General features: G+C 31.9%; 1 protein-coding gene across 1 annotated transcript in view; it reads left to right on the plus strand.

Annotated features, from left to right (window-relative positions):
* Positions 1-600: 600 nt before the first annotated feature.
* The window catches only part of Dp1 (satellite-binding protein 1 Dp1), a 69,460-nt gene continuing 44,180 nt past the window's right edge, over positions 601-25,880 (plus strand). Inside the window, exons 1-8 of the mRNA XM_035362085.2 lie at positions 601-665; positions 766-837; positions 13,043-13,299; positions 14,564-14,788; positions 19,250-19,456; positions 23,436-23,651; positions 24,205-24,411; positions 25,302-25,409. Of these exons, the coding sequence (XP_035217976.1) occupies positions 13,075-13,299; positions 14,564-14,788; positions 19,250-19,456; positions 23,436-23,651; positions 24,205-24,411; positions 25,302-25,409 (1,188 nt within the window). The 5' untranslated portion in view covers positions 601-665; positions 766-837; positions 13,043-13,074. The remainder of the gene's footprint in view (positions 666-765; positions 838-13,042; positions 13,300-14,563; positions 14,789-19,249; positions 19,457-23,435; positions 23,652-24,204; positions 24,412-25,301; positions 25,410-25,880) is intronic.

A 25,880-nucleotide genomic window follows, 5' to 3' on the forward strand; every position in this document is an offset into this window, starting at 1 on the left:
CCCTTTTAATAAGTTCTTCAAACTATTTAAAGCACTTAAACCATTAACCATTAAAATTAATATGGAATTATATCGGAAGAGGTATTTCTACAAAGAGTTGTCATTTCGTTTTCCACAGTTCTTATCATCTAAAACGGAATAACGAATTACTTTTGAATTACGTAAAGAATTAGTTGGAAATGAAAGCAATCTTTCTTCGAGACATAGTAACGCCTTTTTCGATTCAAGAGTGTTTATCAATGCTAATTTAAAATAATTATGAATGAGTTTATTTCCTGCCAGTATAAGAGTCAGTTTTGTCTTAGTGTAAATTATGCCTAGAAGATAATTTTATTTCATTCAATCCCAATTTTGGAGCTTTGGCTATATTTAACAAGTTGAGCATTATTTAAATGATTGTTTACGGATCCACGTTGAGTCCTTTAATTTGTGTTATGAAAAATATTTGGTTTGTCATGAATGGCAGTAATTTCCAATGTTATCTTTGGGTACTTCGGTAAGATTTCAGCTCTCGATGTATAGCTTAATCCTATTTGCTGGTAGACTCCACGTGAAAGGATATTGGTCCAATCACAGTCTTCCATACGGATGGTGATTATTTCCTCATATCGCTCACGTTTGTAGGCCACGGAGACTAATTTACTTTGAAAGTATCTGCGGTGCGTGTAAGTATATTTCTACTTTCTCTTCGCAGAGGTATGCGAATATTTAATAATGTTGCATAGAGCATGAGTTAAAAGTCTGATTGTATTTCTTTGCTTTTAGCAACACCTCAGAAAACTGGATACGCACACGACGTTAAGCATCTTTTAGGACGGCTTTTCCGGACGCAGTACGGTAAGTCTCAGCTGAGATAGGATTTTCGTATAATTTGACACGTCGACGTTTGCCTGATTGCGTTTAAAGACTTCCTTTCAGATGAAACTAAGATTAGATGTTAATTAATTGTTCATTCATGGCAGTTATTATTAATCTCAAATCAGCATACACTTCCGTCTGTATGCTGATTTCTGAATAAAAAAAAACTTTGTTTACTTGCGAGGGGAGCTGTAGAAAAGTTTATTTTTTTGACAGGTTTCTGCTCACTTGTTTTAAATGAATTATACAGTGGCAAAATGACAGTATATTTTTACTGCTAGTTATGACAATATGTGGCATATTATCCTCGGTATTAGCATAGTAGATATGTAAATTACGTATGGAGCTACACTAAAGCAAGTTAAAAATACTCGTTTAGCCAACATATGTTTAACTGAAAAGGATTTGACGTCTTCGTTTTTTTTTTCTTCACAGCATTTATATTTTTAGTAATGGTATTACACACTTTTAATATTTTAAAAAATAATATCCTGAAATTATGAATGATAAAAATTTATGAAATTGGCATATGTACTCAGCACATTTAAATTCACTTGGTATAGGGTACTTGGTACTCTAATTAGTTTCAAGAATCGTCTTAGCATATGGTTATATGTTTTCTTAAATCTTGTGGCTCTATTTATTTTTTCTTTCTTCAGCTTGTGTTAGATTTTACAATTTTGATCAAAGGTGGCAATTCTGTTTGTTAGGTGGCAGTTCTAGTTGGGAAATAAAGATATCTACAAAGATGTCATAAGTTTCACTTGTGGGGCTAAAATGCATATATTCTGCTTAATCGGTGAACTTGTTATTGTTTGATCTGTGAAAGTTATAACACTTTTCATAATAAAAGAGCAACTTTTTAGAATGTTTCTTGTAAGTTAAATACCCCAGTATTGTCAGATGTTAGTTTTTTGTAAGATATGTTCCTTCCCATTAGCTTATAATTCATTTTCACCTTGTGTCATATGCTGTCAATTATTGCATTTTGTCTATTTTCTCAATTTAATTTTCAAAACTACATTCACTTCTAGTTACTGAAATATAAAATTAAAATTAATCTTGCACAGTTATCTTCATGCATTTTTCATCTTTTAGCATTTTGTTTTCCTCTACTGCATTCTGGAATAAAAGTCTAGATTACCCCACAATTCTCATACTGGTTACCTTGAGAGAAATATGTGCATGATCCATCTTAGTAATCAGCTTATAACTGAACAAAATTGAAATTTGTGGATATGGTTTTGATGTGGGAACTTAAGACTGAAAAAACTGGATTTGAATTTGACTGCTTGTGATCCTTTCAACATAAACAATGGCACTATTGTCTCTTAGCTGTCTTTCTTAATTATATGCACACTAATTGGGGAAAAAAATCCCAACATAAAGAAGGTTTTATGCTAGATAAACAAAATTTGGTAGGCATTATACATGACTTCTATTTAAATTTTTATGCTAGGTGCATAAGTGTCATACTAGTAGTACCAGTATGAACATGCAAATCAGGTTTGCTTTAAAAATGCCCAGTAAATTCCATGAACTTTGTTTATTGTTGAGATTTAATGTTGGTCAAGAATGCCTGTAAGAAGATGAAGCCATCAGTAGCTTAGAGAGTTTAAACAAAGTCATGTAATAGGGCTATGAGAAGGTGGATTTTCTTTCTGTGATATTGCAGGAGGACTAGGCAGGAATGTATCCACTGTGCATGATTGTTGGCAGCAGTGCTCAAGAATAGGTACTGGCTCAAGAAGACTGACTTCTAGGCAGCCACATGGCACTACTGAGAAGGAAGACCGCTGTGTGCGGCATATGGCTGTGTTGTATTGTACTGCATCTGCAGCAGAAGTTCAAGCTGCAGTGTGGAGTGCAATGACACAACGAAACTGTTACAAATTGGTTACTTTAAGTTCGAAGCCAGGCTCCCCGTAACATGCATTCCTCCAACTACAAATCACTGTCAATTGGGAAGTTGGTGATATCAATCTAGAGTTCATTGGGCTTGAAGTGGAGATCTCTTATGTTTTCTGATGAAAGCTGGTGTCACTGATGGCTTTTTGTTGGTTAGAAGGAAGCTAGGTGAGTATCTACAATCAGCCAATCTGCAGCCTAGACACTTGGAATTACGGTCTGGGGAGAAATTTTGTACGACAGCTGGATCTGGTGATTCAACCTGTTCTGCTGCCATTCATGAACAGCATTCAAGGGCATGTTTTCCAACACTATAATGCATGCCCTCAATACTGCTATTATGACCCAACATGCTGCACAGAGTGTCGACATGTTGCCTTGGCCTGCTAGATCACCAGATCTTCTTCCAGTGGAGCACGTATGGGCTATTATTGGATGACAGCTCCAGCATTAACCACCCCTATATTGATTTAGTGCAACAGGCATAGAATGTACAATACGATGCATACACGTTTGCATGCTTGCATTCAAAATTCTGGCGGTTATTCTGGTATTAATGTACCGGTATTTCACATTGGAAATGGCTCTTCTTGCGCTTGCGTGAACCTGGGATCTTGAAAATTTTATCAATTAAATATGTTACTTAGACAAATATACTATCAAAATTTCATTATTCTACATTTACTTTTTCTTGGTATTGAGATTTTTTCCATCAGTGCATGTTTGGTTAGTATGCTGTTTTATGTAGAATGCTATTAAAAAATCATTGGACTTCATTTAATAAAATGAATAATTAATTTGCTGACTAACATATTTTAGTTTCCTATTGAGAAGCTCTTAAAATTGGACCGTCATGAAAATCGTAAATCTTAGAATTTGAGATGTTATCAAACAAAATACCTAAAATTTTAAGTATCAGACTGGTCTGTTATAGAGGAATATTTAAAATTAAATTAATTCATAATTATATTGCTATAGAGAAAAGATAATGAAAACCTTATTATAACCTTTTCTGTAAGAAATTACAAGTGTTCAGTACGAAGTTTAAACAAATTACAAAGTTTAACCTCTGGTGGCATTTGATGTATTTAAATGCAGTATTAATTTTTAATAAAATTGTTTTTGAGTGCTTCAAGAAGAGTTTTTTTGAACCATACATATATTTTGCCATAGACTTCCTATGAAAATATGAATGAGTGTAAAAAAATATTCTGTATATATGAATTAAAGTATTTTTTATTTCTGTTCATTGCTTATGTTACAACATTTTAACTCTAAGAAAATTGTTTCAGAACAAAAATTCGAAAAGCAAAGAGTATGCATTTATGTCTACAGGGAAAAAAAAAAAGTTAAGAAGTTTATTTACCTGATAGTAGAATATATAGGCTTGGTGGCGCAGTGGCTAGCACATCGCATAGCAGCACCTCAGGTCCGGGGTTTGATCCCTTGATTTCCATCCCTTGGGTAGATAAAATGAGTACCAAGTTTACTTAGGGACTAAACACTGAGGGGCCTGCAACAAGCTGACCACTTGTTCAGGGCACATGTTTACGCATCCCGGGGCCCACAGTCAAGAAAGCAGATTTCGGGCCACTGCTGGCTTTGGCCCACTAGGGCTGTTGTGTCACAGAGTTTAGTTTTAGTAGAATATATACCATTGCTAAGTTCAGTGGTACTGACAGGCACGAAACAAATGAAAAATTTTCTTTTCTGTGCATAAATTATTAGGGAAAAAAATTTTTTAAACTAAAAAACTTATCAGTGTTGACTTGTTTTTTTAGCAGTTGTATTCACACTTGAGCAGTTACATATCATCCAAGATGCTAAACAAAACAAAAAAACCATGGAAAAAGTACAGTGTTTATGTTTTAACCTTTAAAATATAAATAAATTTCATGTTAAATGAGAAGTATGGCCAATGTGTACATCACTAACATAAGTTACCGATTAAATCTTGGGAATCATGCTAATTATGTATAAACTATGTACTATATGCATAATTAATGTGGTTGTTTGTTATTTGTTTTGTGTATATATATATTATACATAGAGAAAATAAGCATTATTGAAAAGCAAATAGTAAACATACATAAAAGTAAATAAATTATAAAGAATTTTAATACTTTCTGATTATCTGCATTTTACCAAAATGTTGTAAACTCGTTGGTGATTTTGGAGAGTATTCACAAAGTCTTTGACAATTTTCCAGAAAAACATTTGTTTTGATGTCGTTTACATCCCTTTCAACTTTCATCAAGTGTCACTTATTTTTTATATTCTTTTTCTATATGAGATGGACTCGCTTCTCAGTTTTTTTCACTATTGCTGCTTCCATTACTCCTGATCTGTTTTCACTTAAAAAGATGGAGAATTGTGTATTGAGTATTACGTACAACTTCGCAAGATCATAAAATAAGAAGGAAGAAAAATGCCTGATGCTTGTAAGTGAGCCATATTGCATTCTTAGCTTACAGAAAGCTAATTCTGAGATTTCACCAAAACCTATTAAAATTTCAATATGTGATTTGTTAATTATTATATGGAAATTTCTGTAGGAGGAATCATTTTATTTTTTATTTGTCAAATGCCAGTTATATTGGCCGTTAGGCCATTAAACTTCTTGTTTGCCAATAGCTCTGAAATCTACAGGAAAAATTTGTCTGCTTCTCACTCCTCCAAATGTTACGCTGTCATTAGCTGTCTACTATTACATAAAATGGTACAACTCTGATATACGCCCTAATTTCACCAAATGTGGCGATATGTGTTCTGCGCTGGTTTTTGGCACAATTGCGTGTTGTATGGCAACCCTGTTGACGTTGAAAAGTATTTCGCTGGAGTTCGTTGGTTCCCGTCATGCTTTGTGTCTGAGAAGCTAGGGGAAAAAGATTTAATGGTGAAAGTTGTTGAATTGAAGTTCGGCGTAAGGAAATATCGTCGTGGTCATCCTGTTGAGGGGCAGTGGGTATTGTATTTGGAGGTGTGGAAAGAAGGTATGGGAGATTATTTTTAGTGGTTGTGTGTGATAGAAGTAGGGATTTGTGATTATTTTATTTATTTGTGAACCATAGTATGAATTTTCTGGATAGTGTGTCTGGCTGTCATATAAATACGATACTAGTGATTACGTGGCGGCATGTTAAAGGCGGTATGAAATTGGTATATCTGCTCTTCGAAAAAGCATTAATGATAAGTGCATTTTATTTTATTATTGTTCTTATTTTGTAGAATGTAATGTTCATTGTTTTTTTTAAGTATGAATTTCTGTCGTTATTGTTGTTTTTTTGAATTGTTTGAAATTTATTTTAGTTATTTTGTTGATTAGTGCATACCATCTGAATTGTGCAATTCGTAGATGTTTTTTAAAGTTGAAACAGAACGCTGTGTACATGGTATTCTTTGAAATTTATTGTTATGTTAATTTATTAAAGTGAGGTGCGTGTTGCCATTCGTAGATGTTTTTTTTAAATTAAAACATATCGCTGTGTACATGGACTCTTGTAAAATAATTTTGGTTAGAAACTTCACGGTTTTGCTATCTATATTTTTTGTTTTTGTTTCGGATTTTTAGCTTAAATTGTGTGTTCAAAACGTGGTTTTTGCATTCGCGAAAACCGTATTTTTGGAGACATTTTAGGCTTAAAGTTCAAAATTTAGATAGCAATATGGCAGCGTGGAGTTTCTCGCCAAAAATATTTGGTGCCTTGAGGGCGCATATCAGAGTAGTTCCCATAAAACACATAACGACAAATCAGCTAGTCCAGTACGAAATAAGTGATTCTGTAGACAGTCATGACCCGTCAATAGTCGAAAAGGTGCAACCGCAACTGGCGGGTGATCAGGAACAAAAGCTGGGTTTGTTGAGAGAACACTCCAAGGCTTGCTTATTATCATAAGCTCAAGTGGCAAAATAGTACATTTGTAGCATTATCTGGCCTTATATCAAGCTTAGTTTCTCTAGAAAGATGAATTCCAAAAGAGGCATATTGGCTTCTATTTAGTTTCTTAGTTATTCCACTTTCTTACAAACTGATAGATTGTTGGAAATATAATAATCCTGTGTTGAGCCAGGCATTCAGCATTATTTTGTAAACTCATTTGTCTCTTTTTGTCTCTGTACCTCATTCTACTATTTCATGTCTGTATCACATTCAACTATTTCATGATTTTGTAAAAAAATTCATGCCTATTAATAGTTGTAACATAGATTGAATATTTACAGACTGTTATCTCATAAATCTTCAAGAGACTTTGACTGTGCTTTATTTACATTTTAAGTTTATCTTCAGAATAATACTGTGTTTATATATGTTACAAGGTAAAGAGTAAAATATCAGGTTTTAACCATAGTTTCCTGCCACTACAAATGTCGCCTAAGCAAACAGTTTACGTTGGCATGTTTAATCATATTTTGTCAAACGATTTTTGGCACTTCAAAGAAAAAGACTTTCGTTAGACTGTGTTGTGAAATTTTTAAAAAAAATCATTATCATCACATACAATTTGTCTGAAATGGAGCTGTCATGCTACCAGGTTAGAACCATCATTTACTTCCAGTTTTGTTGTAAAAAGTCAGCTACAGAATGTCACTAAATGATATGGATAGCTTTAGGTAGTAATGTTGTATCATATGACACTGTGAATGTTGGATAATCAAGAAACTCATTGTCCCCATCAGTATCATCACAAAGCACATGAAAAAATTTTTGCTTTGTATGTGGTGGGATTGCCATAGTATTTATCCACAAAGAGAATGGAAAAGTTAAAAGCTTCGACAGTAAAGTGTACAGTGAGATGGTAGTCCGTGTTGACGCTGCTATCAAGAAAAGATGAACTGATTTCTGATGCAAAAAAGGAATTTTCCATTAAGATAATACAAGACCATATGGGTCTGCGTTCGCTGGCTGGACTCTGTATAGACTCAAATGGGATCTTTTGACACACCTACCATATAGTCCCGACATTGCTGCTTCAAACTTGAACCTTTGCAGTTACATCTTGCTGGTGCTATCTTCCATTCTGCACAGGATGTCCACAACGAGGTTGATCTGTTTTTGGACCAAGTTTCTGTGCCGAAAGTTTGAAAAACTACCAAAACCGTTGGCAGAAAATCACAGATTTGGTTGATGATTACTACCTGCACTGAAAGTAATGCTTTCATTTTTTTTTTAAGAATTTTTTTTTTGCTGGAAAGCTTTTATTACAACCAGATATTATAAAAACTAACATTTTCAATTTGTTGAAATTAGAATTCAAAACCATCTGCTTTTTAAGTGTCATGTTGTATTTTAAAAGAATTACGTGTGTTTTTTTAAACTATGAGGGGCTCTTCCAAAAATATATGGACAGGGATTGCTGTTAAGAATCCAAGTTGGGAGGATTAGGTATAGATTTCCGTTTTGAAGTGGTGGCCCTTGTATTCTCTACAGTTTCCATAGGTGTACTAACTTTTCATATAAATCTTGGTAAGTCATTTTCTGACTGTTCAATATAGTGTACGTGGCAGCTTTACTGCATGGTTTATATTTTTAATTTGTGATAAACCTAAACTGTATAGATGATGCAGAGAACTGTCCTACTAATATTTTCACAAAATTTTTTAACCGGGCTTCCTATTCTGTCATGTCATATATTGCCTTGTATTATCTTGAAGGAGAAAATACTTTTCATCTGCTCTTGTAAAGTACATTGCAATTTAACGTATATGACAAGCAAACAACAACTGTATAATGGCTTTAATCATATTAAAAAGCATGACACAGGTTATCTTCATGGGCAAGAATTGTAAAATAACTTTTACAGAATTGGTACTGTGTTGCTAGTCCATAAATAGCTTCAGAACAACTTTACAAGAAATGATTAATTTTGAAGAGAAACACAAAGATGACTAAACTATAAGTTTTGTCAAAGGTTGAACCAAATTATAAACATAAGGTGTTATTCTTCCTGTACAAAGCAGCAGTGTCTTAATTTTTAATAAGCATAATAATAAAATTGCAGTTGCATTTTTTATTATTAGCAGTATATATTTTATTTTTATTAAAGTTAATTTTTGCCATGTTGGGAATTCTACTAATAATGTATAGTGAAATTCAGAATGGCTGAAAAGCTGTGCACATTTAGCCTTTTTCGTCATCTGTACTGATTCAGAGGGCCCATAAATCTGTAGAAGCTTTTTCTGGTAGAAATTACCCTTTGCTTTTAATATTAATTAGCTGTGATGGATCAAAGGTATAATATTCTTTACTGCTGTATACCTATGCACTTTAGTCTTAAGGGGGATGAATTGGTCGATACTGCCAAGTCATCTGTTGAAACTGTGCACCACTTTTCCCCCCTTCTAGCTATCAAAGGGGTTTAGAGAAAAAGCATCTCATAAATGATAATCATTTATATGGCTTGGAAATATTCACAATAAACTGATGTAAACTTAAGAGGTCAGTGCTAGATTTTGAACAGTCCTGTTTCTTTATATACTTTGTTTCATCCATTATTTTATTCTTGCTCATGAGCAGTCTCTGTACTGAGAAAGGGAATTGATTTGCATTGCATGCAAAAGTTTTTCATCAATGCAAGTATTATTAAATGTCCCATTCCGAGCTGTTTTAGATTACTGTGTTTTATAAATGCAGACATAGCTTTTGAGTGACTTCACCAGAACAGCATATTCTTTCCAAGTCAACACCTTTAGTTTCTAAGATAGAAAAAATGATTAAAAAAAAAAATCTGTATAAAATCATTTTGTCCTGCAAAATTTTATCTTGTGATATTCAGACATTAGCATTATTTTATTTTGAAACTAATGCTTTTGTGATAAATTCCTATTTTTAACATTTGTGTACAGAACTTTTACTTGGTTTTAATTGATTTTACTCATTTTATTAGTTGTATTTAATGCAAGATATCATGAGCTCTGTTGGCATATTTACAAGATTTTTAAGTTTTTTCCTGATGCATAATCATTAAAATTCATTTTCTGTGTGACTTTCTAATTAAATGAACTGCATGCATGGGACATTTTCTAGTATGCAGTAAGAATGAGCTAGTTTCTGAGAAAAATTATTTAATGAAACCATATGTTTGTAGTTAGAGAAAGCTTTTAAAAGTGGTTTATCATAGTAAATGTCTGCTTACTGTGGAAAACAGTAAAAAATCGTGTATTGTAAATCTGGCTTATTTAATAACTGTATAAGGTATTTTCTTCCCCCTTTCTGCATGCCTTCATGGTGTAACTGTTAGCACACTCGGCATGTATTCAAGAGGTCCAAGTTTGAGTCCTAGCGAGGACATTACTCATTTTTCATGTCTCCTGCTTCAAAATAACCTAATGTCTCTACAGCTGTCGTAAAATAATTCATAATAAGAAAATTGCCTTGAATAAATGTTAATTTTTTGCTTTTCTTGTTTTTCATATATAATAAATGTCTAAATCATAAATTTGAATTATTAAAATGCGGAACATAATATTCTTTGCATGTAGGACTTGTTTTTAACATCTAAACACTTTGATTGCCACATCACCTGTATTCAGATGACTGCAAAAATTCTAATCAGGCTACATCATCCATATTCGGTTGACAGTTCTGTACTACTCACAATGTAAAGTATGTATTTGAAAAAATGATTATTGAAAGAAAAATGATTAATGCCAATATCTAAATTCATTCCGTTCACTAAACTGAATTGTGCTTCCTCAAGAACAATTTGTGTAAAATGTGATCAGTAGTATCTACACATTTATTTTCGCTGCATTTATCAGTGCTTGAAGCAGAATCTGAAGATGTAATTTTGTTTACTGAAAAATCTTGACTGTTTCTTATTGCTACGATATGAATTTGTATAAGCCCGCTACAGGTTTCTTCATCACTGCTATATGATTAAAAATTACTTTCATTTTTTATACTCTACAAAAAGTTAGGGCAACAATTTTAACACAAAACAAATTCAACCATTTGTCACTACAGAAAAAATATTTGGAAAAGAAATAATTTTTTAATCTTTCACCCTCTTTTAGATACTTTCATGGTTGAGGAAAGATTTTAAACTGAATGCATGTCCCAAAATGTTTTGCTCTAGGTGTTCTAAACTCTTACAGTCAGAAACAACTGACACATAGTATAACAGCACTCATGGCTTAAGGGAGATTTTCTTGCAAACTCTCGTGGCAGTCAACATGTTAAAAACCTTATAAAGTTTTTATAGTTGAATTAAGTCTTGTCTATTACAATTGTTTTGAGAACTTCTCACTTGTACTGTAAATATCTTACAGCCACTGGCTTAGGAAAGATATATGACTGAGCAGTATGCTCTGGCTAAGTATACAATTATTTGTTAAAATAATTCTCACGGTGTCTTGAATTCTGAGTATTTTGATTTTTAAATATTGCCTTTCTGTGTAAGGAAGAAATAACTAAATGGATAAGAATTTGTCTTTGAAAATATGGCAGAATTTTAAATATTAATTTATTTAACTTGGAAACTTTAATAAAAGTAAAATTAGTTAAAAAAACTTTTCATAAAATCTGAGTTTAACATTTTGTTACATCTTGTACTACTCTAGACATTGCAATGCCTAGTGTATGGCGGATACTAAAAGTATTTTCTGGATTTTTTTAAGAATTGTTGGAATGTTGGGGAATTGTGTATATTACGTTACTTCTTAGGTTACTGGGAATTAATTTTTTGCATTTTAAACTAAATTACATGCAAGTATTTTTTGTGAACTTTTTAAACCTAAGGGTATATCTAATTTTCTAATATGTGTTACATATATATTTTATATAGAGTTACAATGGAATTGTCTTCTTTGCATTTATATTTTAATTTGGAAATTTTTAGAAGCTAATTAACCTTTTGCGGCACAGCGTGTCTGGTCTGGACACATCTAAAAATTTCCTTCTGTATACACAGAAAAATTGAATGAAAAAGGATTTATGTGTTACTATAGGTTACTCTGAAACTTCTTTATTTCTACTAGATGGCAGCTCAACACAAACCAGTCTATATATTTTAGCCATGTTTAGTTTTTTTTAAGACCCTCATTTTTCACAGAAATCTTCCAGATTATTTTTAGAGTATAAAAGGAATTGTTTGAAAGGAAATTTCTATTTTTTTGGCTGTATGCTAATCTCTTTATTCTATATTAGTTTTAAATGTTTACCTTGAAATCTTGCCTAAAATCAAATGGCGAATCCTAGGTGTGCCCAGACCGCCCTCACTGATAATCTAGGACAACTGGAGAGTCTGTATTCTTTGTTTTTCCGCATCTCGGCGATCAGTTTATTGACAACAATGTTCGTTTCAGCACTCTTTTCGAAGCCCTATCCAGCCAGTGTGCCCACTTTGGACATACCCACAGAATTAAACGATAAGTGCTATCTTCACAAAATTTTACTTGCGTACTCCTCTAGGCCTAATTAGACTGTCTACCTTTTTTTTTTAATCAAAACTCCAACTTTAAAAGGTAGCATACTGGAAAGGGTTAAGAGTTGGTTCTTTTAATAAAACTCTTGGTACTTAAGCTGATTAACTCTTTGTGCTCGAGTGGCACCCAGCCGCTTTGAAGTGTCCACTTAAGCGATGCTGCTGCAGCACCCCGGAAGTTTGAATATCCATTCGAGCAGTGTCCCTAGAGCATTCAGGATGTTTGATGTGTTCACTCAATGTATGCTGTACTGCCGCTATGCCATTTTGGAAGTCTATCTGTTTGTTTATGATGTGCGATAAGATATTATCTGAAGTACTTTTGTTGATCAGTCTCAGCTTGCATTCTTAGCCAAATCTTACTTTAATTAGTCTTAGCATAGCATCTGCTTGAAAAATAAAACTATTAGCTCTTCACTAATTTAACTGAAATTGTTTCGAGTTGAGTTGCTCTTCGCTCGAGCAAAGGCCTCAATTGCAAAGGGTTAAAAACTGAAATAATATTTGCTTTTAAGAGGAAAATATACATTAAAAAAAAAAAAAAAAAAGGTCCAATCAAATTTGTGGTTCTGTTATCGAGATTGGATTCAGAAAAGTGTGTGTGCATGCATGTATTATGTGTGTATGTATATCCACATATATATGTGCATTTTTGAATCTGGTCCTGATAAAAGTATCAGATTTGTTTTAAAGCTTTTGTTGGAAAATTTGTTTTTTCAGGTGAAAATTTTAGGGACATTTCTTGGTTCGTTAAGAAAATTCATGTTTGTATGTTAATAAGTGCAGTTATGATGAAAAGACCTTGTATGATTTGAATTTTAATCCAGATAATTTTTTTGTAAATTTCTTCTAGTGTACTGTACGACTTGGCTTGAGTTATTGACCATGAATCTGGACGCGGTTCATGAGATGAATTCTTTCGGTGACCAGATAGTGATGCCTGCTCATACTAATAACATCATGGAAGAAAATATACCATACGAGGCTGCATACAGTTATGATGAACTGTTTCCATCTTTGCCAGAGAATGAAGTTAAACCTGAAGTTCCTGTTGTAGACATGGGTCAGTGGACACAAAAAATGAAACTTAAATCTTCTGTAATTACTCAGGTAATAATTCTAAAATGTAATTATTCAATTATATTAGCATGTCATGTGAATATTATTTCTGAACCTTATCAGTATACAAGATATTCAGAAACTGCTTTTCAGCTTTTAAAAATTTGAGAGTATTAATAGTTGTAATTCATAATGATTTAAGTATAGGTGTAATTCATAATGAATTACAACTATACTTAAATATTCTATCTGTATAGTTATATTTTTCTTTATCCGGATGAGTCGACAAGGTTTCAGTGAGTAGGTAATGTTTCATTGCATTAAAAAGGTTTCAGCATAATGGGAAAAGGATTGCCATGAAAGCATGAAGTAGTTATTGAAGCAGTAGTTAACCATTAGGTACAGACACCTCTATTTCACTTTACCTTTTCTAACATGATATCTTCGTAATTTTCTCATTTCTCACTGACTAAATATTTCATCGCCATTATGATAATTCGTCTTGGAATTTTATTTTTTTTAAAAGCACATTAGTCTTCCAGTATGTTTTAGCATCCAACACCCCTAAATAAGTCTGTCGGTTACATATAATTGAATAAGTGAAAGAAGAGAAAAGCAAATGCAAAACATAGATTCCCAAATTTTGTCTTCAAACAAGCCTTTATTTATGAATGGTGGCTGTGCATTTTTCATGTTAACATGCATATCTCTTTATAGAGCATTTGTAAACATAATTCTTTTGTTATTAACATTAATTTGATGATAAATTTTACTTTTTGCATTCTTTTGAAGTGTGAAATTCAGGTAAATGAAGTAGCATTTAAAAACAATGTACTAGCCAAATTTTATTTTTGGTGTTATCTAAACATTCATTTCATAGAAACATGCATAAATTTTGAGCATTTATTTGCTATTATTACTGCAACTTACTTTGATTGATTGAAACAATATCTTGAATTTCATGAAAGGTTTTTTTTTTAATTTAATATAGCAAAAAATAGTGAATTGCTGCATATGGTGAAGTATAGATAAAATGAATCAAAGTATACATTCAGTATCAATACACATTCACATTTCCTCTGCAAATATCAGCAGATAACTGCTGCTGCAAATTATATTTTTGTTTTTGTGAATTGGTGTAATTTAGGATACAGGATATTTTCAATGTGTGATTTGCTTTCTAAATTTACTAATTAAATTACTATGTAAATGCATTGGCGATGTTTAATTGGAAATTACTGTAAAATGGAAAAAGTTTTCTAATAGTATATAATTGCTAATTCCTTTTGTAACATCTTGTACATTTGCTTTTTAGGTATTCCATGTACCTGTGGAAGAACGGAAGTTTAGAGATATGAATAGCCAACGTTTTGGAGAGCAAGGTGAGCAAGCAAAAATCTGTGCCGATATCATGCAAAAGACTGGTGCTCATATTGAAATAAGCTCTTCTAAAGATCAGAGCCTCACCATCTTGGTCACTGGAAAGGAAGAAGCAGTACTTAAAGCACGTCGGCAGATTGTTAAAGAATTGCAAACACAGGTTAATTTTTGTTTTTTAAAATAGCTATTCTCTTATAAACTAATACCAATATAAAATTTGCTTAAATTAATACATTTTCCAAATGCTATTTAAATATTTAATTATATTTTAGATACTGTAGTCTTCAACTGTAGCATTTAGGAATATTTATTTTTAAAGAATGAGAATTACACAGTATAGCCACATTTGAATTGCTATGAAATTCACATAAGCATGTAAAATTAAAGAGTCCGCTGCAACTTAGTTGGTTTCATCATTCCTTATCTTTAGGAAATGGCTTCAGATTTCCTGGAATGCGAAATTATGAACATGAAAATTATTTAGTAGTTCTGTTCAAATTGTTTGTTGTTCAAGCTTGTTTTAATTTAACATTTCATGCAAAACTTGTTAGTGGCCAAATAGGTTGCGATTTCATCAAATCTTATAAAATTAACTATTTGAAATATGAAACTATTTCATTATAATATGCATATATATAACACTTAAAATATATGCATTTTAGCATGACCAGCAGTGAAAGTGTTGATAGTTATTGCTCTGAAGTCGTAGATTGTATCCATATTCCTACGTATTAAAAAAATTATATTTAAAAGCTATAACAAAAGGTGATTATTTGTATCACAGTAATTGCTTAGCCTTTAACAGAGAAATTTATGACTGTGTTCCAGTGTGTGATTGGCATTAGAGAAAATAATTTCTCCAGTGCCATATGGTACAAAGTCCGAAATCCAGACGTCCATTATCTGGAATGATCTAAAATCCGGACCTCAAAGCCAGAAACACTTTTTTTTTTTTGTATGCTTTACGCATGTGATTTTTCCTTTCATAATAAAACGTGTGGAGATTTTCACTTAAAAATTTCGATTTTTAATTTCACTTAGGAACTAAATAAAATACTCGTTATAGAAAAACAATCATGTAAGCATAAATTTGTGAGATTAATAATTTGGCTCCATAGTTGACTCTCTGCTTGGCATACATCTCAAACCAAACATTCTCTTATTTTATATCCCTGACCCCGCGAGTCATTATTATATTTTGCTTTCATCACCGCATGTTTATCAATACATGACAGCTTCAGTAATAACTCATGCAGTGATGTCTAAACTTTCTTATATTAGTAATTAAATAACAAGAGTATAGCAACCTTTTATGCTAACATTATGCTTGGCGATGATTATAGATTTGTAAATGCTCTAAGAAATGTTGACAAAGAGAAATTCAACAAAAATTTCTTTTCATATGCTAAAAATAGATTGTTATTGAAACTCATAGGCCAAAATATTACATTTAGTGCTATTTTCATTAAGAATAACTGATATGTTATTCACCATAAACCCAGAAGAGGTGACAGAATATGTCCGCACCGCACAGCAGAATTTGGAGAAGCACCAAGTGGCAAAATTAAGGGAATGAGGAGTTTTTTTATGATTTAGGGAAAGCACATGGGATTTAAAGTTTAAATGTGGTGAAAATTTAGAACTTAGGAAGGCACTTTGTAGCAGAATTTAGGACCTGTAGAGACTGCACCAGGCGGTATCTAGTGCCAGCCCTAGATAAATTCTTAAATATATGTGGGAGTTTATTTATTCAGGACTCAGATTAGTTTAGCATATGCAAGAATAAACGTAGCTATAGTAAATAACTAATACATTTCAGTCTTAATTTCAGTATGCAACAGGAGCAAAACAAAATTTAGTGAAACAACTTAGCTTTTGTCACCAATCTTGTGATACACAGCTAATAAAATGTATAATGGATGCTATTAAAGTTAGGCTAAAATTATCTTTACTGATTTTAAGTCATTTCAGTTAATGTAGCACACTGCGCTGCTCCCTAATCTTCTAATTTGATCCAGCAAATTATTTTCTGCAGACTTATTATTATGGCAATTTGATAAAAATTAAGCTTGAATTTTCAATCATGTTGAAAAGAGTTTCCAATTCTGGAGCTGCCTAAGGATCTACAAAGCAAAACCATGTTTCGATGTCCATTAAACAAAAAGTGGAATAGCTGCAGAAAATGGATAAAGGCATACAAGTCTCAAAATTAAGCGAGGAGTGTGGCATTAGAAAGTCGACTGCATATGACATAAGAAAAAGGACCTTTTTGAATATTTTGTGGAAGCAACTTAACTACATTGAAAGAAATGTTTAATAAAGTAAACAAATAAAAATTAAGCTTTTTTTTAGTTCATAATTGTTCTTTATTTCATAAATTATGATTTCATATTTTTAATTGTATAATTTCTGTATGCCATCTTACTAGATTTAAATTGATGGTCTAATATCCGGAATCGCCAAAGTCCCGACAAGCCCGGATTTGTTTTGTATTATGCATTGGTGCGCAACAGTTGCGAATAAAAATAAGAAAAATAAATAACAATAAGCATTATTTTTCTATAAAACTGCATCACAAATTAATTACAAGGCTGTTACAATGATATTTTCACGAAATGTATATTTAAAATGTTATTCATTTATAACATGAAACAAAAACTTTGGTTTGTTTCAAAGATGCATATATTTACGACTAGTTTCTAACCGTCATTCCATGCCAATGTCAGCATACATACTCAAAACATAATGCCCCCACATCATACCTCAGCACATGCTTGACAGTGAACAAGTTAATTATTTAGGTTTAACAGCTAATTACAAAGATTTTCTAGTGTATTTTTTTTTTGTATTAAGGTTGGGTAATATCCTTTTAACAGGAAATTACATTATTTGATTTAGAATTTCACTTGGAAAAGGAATCTAATATCTTCATAATCACGTAACTTTTGCAGCAAAGCAGAAGTATGTTTTTCTGGTGGAGATTGCTGGTACATACTTTAATTTTATGAAGTAATACTGGATGGATATTCTCGAGTTTTACAGTATTTTGCATTAAAAAAAAATTATCACTTGATATTAAGCCTGTTCTCATGGCTTATTGTAAACTCGCTTTGTTTGAAATATTTAAGTTCAATTCATTTATAAGTAGCTTATTTGACTTTTAATGATTACTTAAAATTACTCAAAAAAGCAGCCCTGATTTAATGTAGATATTGAGTAAAAGTAATACAGTCAAAAAGTATTTAATCCGGACTCGTCGGGACTTCGGCGATTCCAGATTATAGATCATGAGTTTAAATCTGGTAAGATGGCATGCAGAAATTATAAAATTAAAAATATGAAACAAAGAGCAATTATGATCTAAAGGGTATCAAAATTTACAAAAAAAGCTTTATATTTATTTGTTTACTTTATTAAACATTTCTTTCAACGAGCGCATGCGTAAAGCATACATTACGCACAGTCGAAATTAGAAAATTGTAACCGGAAAACTATTTGATGTGTATTCATGATATTTATAATGCGGAGGAATTTATTTAAATCATATCAAAGACGGAATACATCGAGATGAAATACTACATTTAGTAAGGAAATTATAAGCCGAATAAAATAAAAACATCTGCTCTGAAGATAAGGATAGTGCTGACAGATCGACTTCCAGTTCATTGCGAGCCTCGTCCCCCCTTTCCCCGCAGAGCAGCGTGAAATTGATAAACATATCTCGGAATGATTAGAGAATCAAAGGATATGCCTTTATCCATTTTTTGCAGCAATTCCACCTTTTGTTTGATGGACATCGAAACATGCTTTCGCTTGTAGATCCTTTGGTAGCTCCAGAATCGGAAATTCTTTTTGATATAATCGAAAGTTCAAGCTTACTTTTATAAAATTGCTCTAACAGTCTGCAAAAAATAATAAGCCGGATCCAATTAGAAGATTAAGAAACAATGCAATCTGCAACATTAACTGAAATAGATAATTAAATAATTTTAGCTTAGCTTATACCGTTCGTTACACATTAAACGTGCATGCATAAACTTATTATGCGTATGCATAAACATATTATGCGCACGCGTAGATGCATATGTGCATGCATAAAGGTATTATGTGCATGCGTTAATGCAATATGCGTTGATGCATGCACAGTAATTTTGTAACTCTGAGGTCCGGATTATAGATCATGGACGTCTGGATTAAAGACTTTTGACTGTGTAAATTGATTTCACGAGCAATCTGATGCAGGTAAAAAAGTAAAAACAAAAAATTTTGCTTTGAAGAAGAGGGCCTGTGTTAAACTGCTCTTAAAATCAATAGTTTTATTCCTAGTTTTTGTCAGTGCGTGATTTTTTTTCACCCAATTTAAAATTTTATTTGCATCTTTTTCTTCTAATGAAGTGTATCTGTTAGTAGCTCTTTAGTTTCCAGAAGTTCTGGGTCTTTGTCAGAACTTGTATTAAAATAGAATTTTAATTGCGTTGAACATAACTTTTATATGTTGTGTTGGAATATGTTTTGTAATTATTGAAGATGATTACTAACTAGAACATTAATCAATTTCGAAAATAATTTATGATGTTAACATCATAAATTTATGATGTTAATATTTATGATGTTTAATTAGGCTAGCATAAGCATTCCCATCCCTAAAGAACACCATCGTTTTATTCTTGGGAAAAGTGGTAAGAAATTGGCTGACCTGGAATTAAGTACTGCAACAAAAATCACTGTACCGCGCCCAGAAGACAATTCGGACCTGATCAAGATCACCGGTACAAAAGAAGGCATCGACAGAGCTCGACACGAAATTCAATTGATTTCTGATGAACAGGTACGTTTTTGATTCATTTATTTTTAAATTAAGCTAATCAAAGTGTAAAAGGTAATCTACCATTTTTTTAAATTTTGCTTTATAAATCAAATATAATAAGGCAGTATTTTTTAAAAAATCAAATTTTGTGTGAAGGTTTAAAAAGAAAAACTCATTAGATCAGTAATCATTATACTGTGATGTTTGATACCATAGTATGTAAAACACACCAGTTTGCAATTTTGCTGCATATTCATGTTTCATATAACTATTATCTGTATTACCTCCAATATTGCCCATTACTGTAGACTTATAGTAATGAGTGATTTTGGAGTTCATTTATAGTTAACTGCTGATTAACCAGGGTAGTACCAGGTACGGCATATATGGTTAACGTGTAATCATGCTTAATACAAGGGCATTTGAAACAAACCTAGGTAGGGCAATCAAGTTATAAAGCATTGAAAAATATAAAAAATTTTCTTGTATTTTGAAACTTTTTAATGTGAAGTATAAAGTCATTTGAGGGTGTAATAATATGCATGAAAAACTGGAAACTCATTGGTTTGCATTAGATGGGTGTTCCGAATGATGACATCAGACATAAAGAAACATTTGATCAGAAATTTTCAAAATGTTCTCTTCATAATAAATTTTTATTCACATTTTGGGGAGGTAATAAAACATGATTTCATTGCTGCAGTTTAAAAATGAGACGAGAACATGCGGAAACACTGGATCTTGCTAATCTCACAAATTCAAAAGCCAGAAATCTAGGATTTTAGGATGCTTCTATTTTTTAGTTCATTTTATAAAGTGGAACCACTGCTCATTGATTATATACCCATCTTACCATAATAGAGTTTTTTTTAATGCTATTTTTAAAAGTAAAATGTAGAGCAAACTTGGAAGAAAAATTACTTTTGCTCTACAGTGCACATGAGGCTCGAATTTCTGAGACTTACGAAAGATTTTGGAACAGTACGAAAGATTTTGGATTCTTCCTTATCCGTTGTACCCATCAGATCAAGATCCACAGGACTTAATTTCAAAAATTGCAGCATTTGCATGATAGTAATAACAATTGATTGTAGGTTGAGATGAAGATGGAATCTGGTACTTATTGTATCATTATGCGAAGTACATTTAATTCAAGGAGAACTATATGAGAAATTGAGAAAATAAGTTAACATTTATCTTGCACAAGTGTGTTAGGCTTAAAACTTTATGAATAGTTCCTCACATGTATTAGAAATGCTATTACAAGTATCTAATCTGCATATATAGAGCTGTTAAAAAAGTTGTATATAAGTTTTTCTTTTTTTCATTGTCCTAAACCTGGTGGTATTCTGCAGAATCCTTGTTTCAGGTAATTAAAATTTTATGTAGAAGTGGTCGCCGTGAGAGGATTTCATATTGTAGGGATTTTTTTTAATGTGTGTGTTTTTTCAAAACCATGTTTAAATTTGTTCCCTAGCCTCACACTTTGCAGATTTTGCTTGTTTTGAGAACAAGATTAGTATTTAAGAAAACTTAAAAATCAAGTCGCTTATTTGGATATTCTGTTACAGTTTGGTATCTCAGGTCTTTAGCAGGCATTCTGTAATAGGAATTACCTTTTTGCTGAGAAAGCATAACTTCTAAAGAAGGGGGGAAATAGTGCTTGCATCTGTTTTTTAATGTTGCTAAAATTATTCAACAGGTTTTACTTAATCTCTTATAACTTGGAAAACTAAACTTGCATAACATAGATGATGCTTCCATGCTTCAAGTGCTTGGAATTCCGTCTTGTTTATAAAGATACCTGAACAACTATGCTCCTTGCATATTTTAACTGTTTTACAGTTTTATTTAAGTTCTGAAAGATGAGCATCATATTACTGTGAGGCATATTCAGTATGGTATATTCTAACCTTACCATCCACGTGTAGCTGCCTACCAGGAGGCTACATGTTTCATTTGGTTTTGCACGAGTACATATTATTTGTTCTTTTGGATTTCTTTAACTATTAATATTATACATGTAAGATAAAAAATATGTAAATCAGCTGTATAATTTAGTAATGTCTCTTAATTCCTTATTTTTAATCTGGGTATTTTGTCTCTCTATAACATTTCTGGGCTGTACAATGTCTCGATTAATCTATGCCATAGAGCTTGCATAATGCTAATGAAGTAGTTAATTCAGAACCTAAACTCTGAGAATTTAAGCCTTTCTAAACTAAACCAAAACCTTTCCCTTAACAGTCGGTCATGTAGGGTAAATGTGCACTTTACTTTCAACTTCTGTGCTGCTTGGACACTATTTTGCTTTGCGCTCTTCCTATCGTAATAGTATAAAAAATATGAAAGTTCTGAAAATAAGCACAATTAAAGTGCCAAGTAAAGCATGGCCACAAATGTCAATTGAAAATAAATATTTAATATTACTTTTCTGCCAAGTTTCCTAATCACTAAGGATTCAACATTCTAGCATATTGTACGTTCGGAACTCTTAAATATGGATACAGATTTTACGCTATCTATGTGCTGCATAATCAGTATTTCATTGTTTCTAAATCTTAAGAGTTCCTGCATCAGTACTACTATATATATATATATATATAATGTTATAATAAAAGCACAAGGAAAGGACGGAACACTGTAGATGCGTGATTAGACCCATATTGAAAAAGATTTTCAGATTGCGTAGTATGCTAGTAATGTGAATTTGGTAATATCTAAAGAACTTGGCAGTCGAGGCAGTTTTAATTCCATTTTTATTTGCAACTGATAGTTGTGGCCACAATCACTTGGCACTCTAGTCGTGCCTTTCCACAGAAGATTTACATTTTTGATATTGTTGAGATAGAAAGCAAGCCAGCGAAATTACATCTTAGCACAGTAGAAAGCAAAAGCTGAAGTGTGTAGTTATGAAAGATGGAAGCATGGCGAAGAGAAAAGTTTTGGTTTACAAAGGCAGTTTCAGTTCCCAATTATTATGTCATCAGAGCTGCGCGGGCCATAGAGTGATCTAGAAATGACGCAATATGTAATGATTTCAAATGCGTAGATGAAAGCAGTGGACCTCCCAACAGCTCACGATACTGCGTAGATGACCGAGAAGACTGTAGTGGCTTGAAGGTGGCAGAGTGGAAAGCATGATGATGCAATTTAGCACAACATATCTTTATTAAAAACACAATCTTTATTATTTTTTCCATGCATATCAAATCATCCTTTTTCAGACAAGATAATTTCTTAATAATATTGAATAGAATAACTCCTATTTTGAAGTACGGCGTCATCTTAAGCAAGTAAGCGGCAGCAGCATGGATTAAAAGCATCTTACCAGCAGGAGAGCTAATGCGGAAAAGGGAAAGCTTATATAAGGACTGTCATAGGAAGAAGGCTGGGAGTAGGAAAGTTTCAGTTCAGAGTTTTGGTTTAGAATTAATTTGATTGGACAAGAGGTATCTGCATTAAAACATTATGTAAGATAGAAAACTCTGGAACCTGTGAGAAGAGATGAATAGGGGTAGATCATCAAATTTAGAATGTTAATTTTGAGATCATCAATTATATTTTGAAACAGCTATCATATTTTGTTATATCTTGCATATCCCCTTATGATGTCTGTGCAATGTGAATTTTTCAGTTTTCTACTATAAGGCACCACTATATTTTTAACGAAATGCAGCACTTTCACCCCACAATATCATTTCTCACAAGAGAAAAAAAGCACACACTAATGAAAATGTTCACAAAGATAACAGTCCAATTTAAAAAACCCGAACTCCATGTTGTAATGTGCCCTCGACAGACCTGGGTTGTCAGTAAATATGTTTTTGCAAAATTCTACATTACCCGTTTCAGCAACATAGTGTGCTGCTTGGTGATTCTTTACAGGTTTGGATAGATAAATCAGAGAAAGTACCAAATGTAGAAAACATTTAATTATGTAAAATTTCTGTTAATCATAATTATGAAGTTCTGAATGATTATTGATTTTTATTTTAAGGCTAAATTGGCTTTTGAGCGACTTGACATTCCAAAAGTTTATCATCCATTTATATTTGGGCCTTTTAATGAAGTTGTTAATCAAATTACAAGTGAAACTGGTGCCAGAATTAATATTCCTCCTCCATCTGTTATGAAAAATGAACTTACTGTTGCTGGAGAAAAAGAAGCTGTTGCTCAGGCTAAAGAGAAGATTCTGCAAATTTATGAAGAGCGAGTAAGTATTTTTTTAGCCTTAAAATTATGAGTACTTATTGTGTGCGCACATGTCTCTTTCATAATTTTCATAATTACCATAGTTCAGAAGAAAATTTAACAAGTAAAAATATTTAAATTAACTTTGAAATAAAAATGTGATGTTATTTTCTTGATTACGTATTTGTACTGAAGTTATTATCCATATTTTAAACTAAACTGACAGGAATAAAAATTGTTAATTATCTTAATTTCAGTTTTAAATGACCAAACTGAATCAGCATTTCAAGTACTAAATAATAATTCAAAATTTTGATTCATAATGCTGTCTGTAAAGCATATTCTTATCAGCTCTAAAAACATTAGAAAGTGCTAAAAACTATACTAACTTCTAACTTTAAAACTAAAATCTGCATGCGTATTTCAATTCAATCTGTCAGTTTTTAATAATTTTATATTTTGAGTACTCGCACAAGAAACTTCGTGAATCAGTTTTTGCCAAGTAATTTTGACTAATACATTTAATGTATGATTATGTGTGAAAATATTTGATAGTTTAGTTTTATACACTTTAGAAAAGAAATTGTCAAGTTGTTTCTGTAGAAGTTCCTAAAAACCAGCATAAATATATCATTGGCCCCCGTGGACAAACTATTCAAGAAATATTATATGAAACTGGAGTATCTGTTGAAATGCCTCCTCCTGATGTGCAGTCTGACACTATTACCTTAAGAGGAGAGCAAGCAAAATTGGGACCTGCTTTAACTCTTGTTTATTCCAAGGTATGTTTTCTAAAAGTAGCTTCATGTGATTGAATTTTGTTAAGCTTTAACATTATGAATTTTTAAATAAATTTTATTTTCTATTTTTACATTATTTGTATTTATGAAGTTTAGTTACTTTTAAAGGAATTATACCATTAAGATGGTTACAGAAATAATCAAGGAGGAAACTCCCTCATTTTAAAGTTTTATATATGTAGAAGGTTGTAGAAAAATGTTTTTATGTAATTTGTGAAGTTATGAATTAAGAAAATTGCCGATTTTGGTAATATCTGAAGGTCTGACCCACTTAATTTGCATTTTTCGTGAATTTTTTTAATCTGCTATTTCCATTTCTCTCATTACAGGATAAAGTGCAAATTTTGAGAAATTTTTCTAAAATTATTTACAAAAATAGCTGTATATAATTTTCTGATTTGAATTTCTATTAATGTGTAAAATTGATTTTTTTTTTTTTTTTTTATTGGGAAAAGCTTTATTTCCAAAAAACGTTTTTCAGTTACATGCAAATTTTGAAAATTTTATCAGTGCCATTCTACTTCAAAGACAGTTTAAGTTTGTTGTAGCATTTTGTTTTTAAAATTATAATTGCCATAGTGTTCTCTAGTCATGCTTTTTAAGAGATTTTAGTTGTTAATCCTGAACTTTGGCTTTAACAGAATACTACCATATGTCATGCTATATTAAAAAGCATTAAGAGTTATATTTTGCATCATTATTTGTAATGTCTGCTTATGTGTCTGAGAAATATGGGAATAGTAATTGCCTGCGCAGTTTTTAATGAAACCTTTGCAACAAATAAGATAGTGGAAATATTCAAGTGTAAAAATAATAATTGTAGAACTTTTAAAATATTTTATTGGTAATCCTGTGATTTTATTCTTTAATAGGCAAATAGTGTCAAAACTGCACATGTCAATGCACCCAGTTGGCTACACAAATATATCATCGGTAAAAAGGGAGCAAATATTAAGCAACTGACTCAGGATCTTACAAAGGTACTTTTGATCTGTTAATATCACTGAATGATCAAGTAAACTATGAAAAGTTTGTTTAGTAAATATAAATTTTTTATTTTATTATTTATTAGACCTCTCCTAGAAAACTTTATATGGTTTGCTCCAAAAACTTTATTAAAGTGTTGCTCTGCATGTTTCTATTAAATTAGTTTGTAACCTTTGTAAATTTTTAATGATTTGTACTAACAATTGTTATTTTGTGTCATTGATGGATGTGATACATATTTCTAAGCTAAGCAATTGGTAAAAATGTATTTACGGGTGCCCCTTGGCGAAGATTGACGATTTTTCTCGGTACATGGACACCGAGTTTTTTCAGTTTTTGATTTGTTAGTTTGGCTTTGTGTAGTGGCAGTTTTTACACGGAAAATCTCTGCTTCACAAATCCATGTACACATCGATCTATTTTCACTTAAAAAGGTCAAAGGAGCACCCAATTCTACATTAGAG

This window comes from Stegodyphus dumicola, chromosome 3 (genome assembly GCF_044657685.1).
Source record: "Stegodyphus dumicola isolate Sdum_Otavi_A_Nest chromosome 3, ASM4465768v1".
NCBI classification, from domain to species: domain Eukaryota; kingdom Metazoa; phylum Arthropoda; class Arachnida; order Araneae; family Eresidae; genus Stegodyphus; species Stegodyphus dumicola.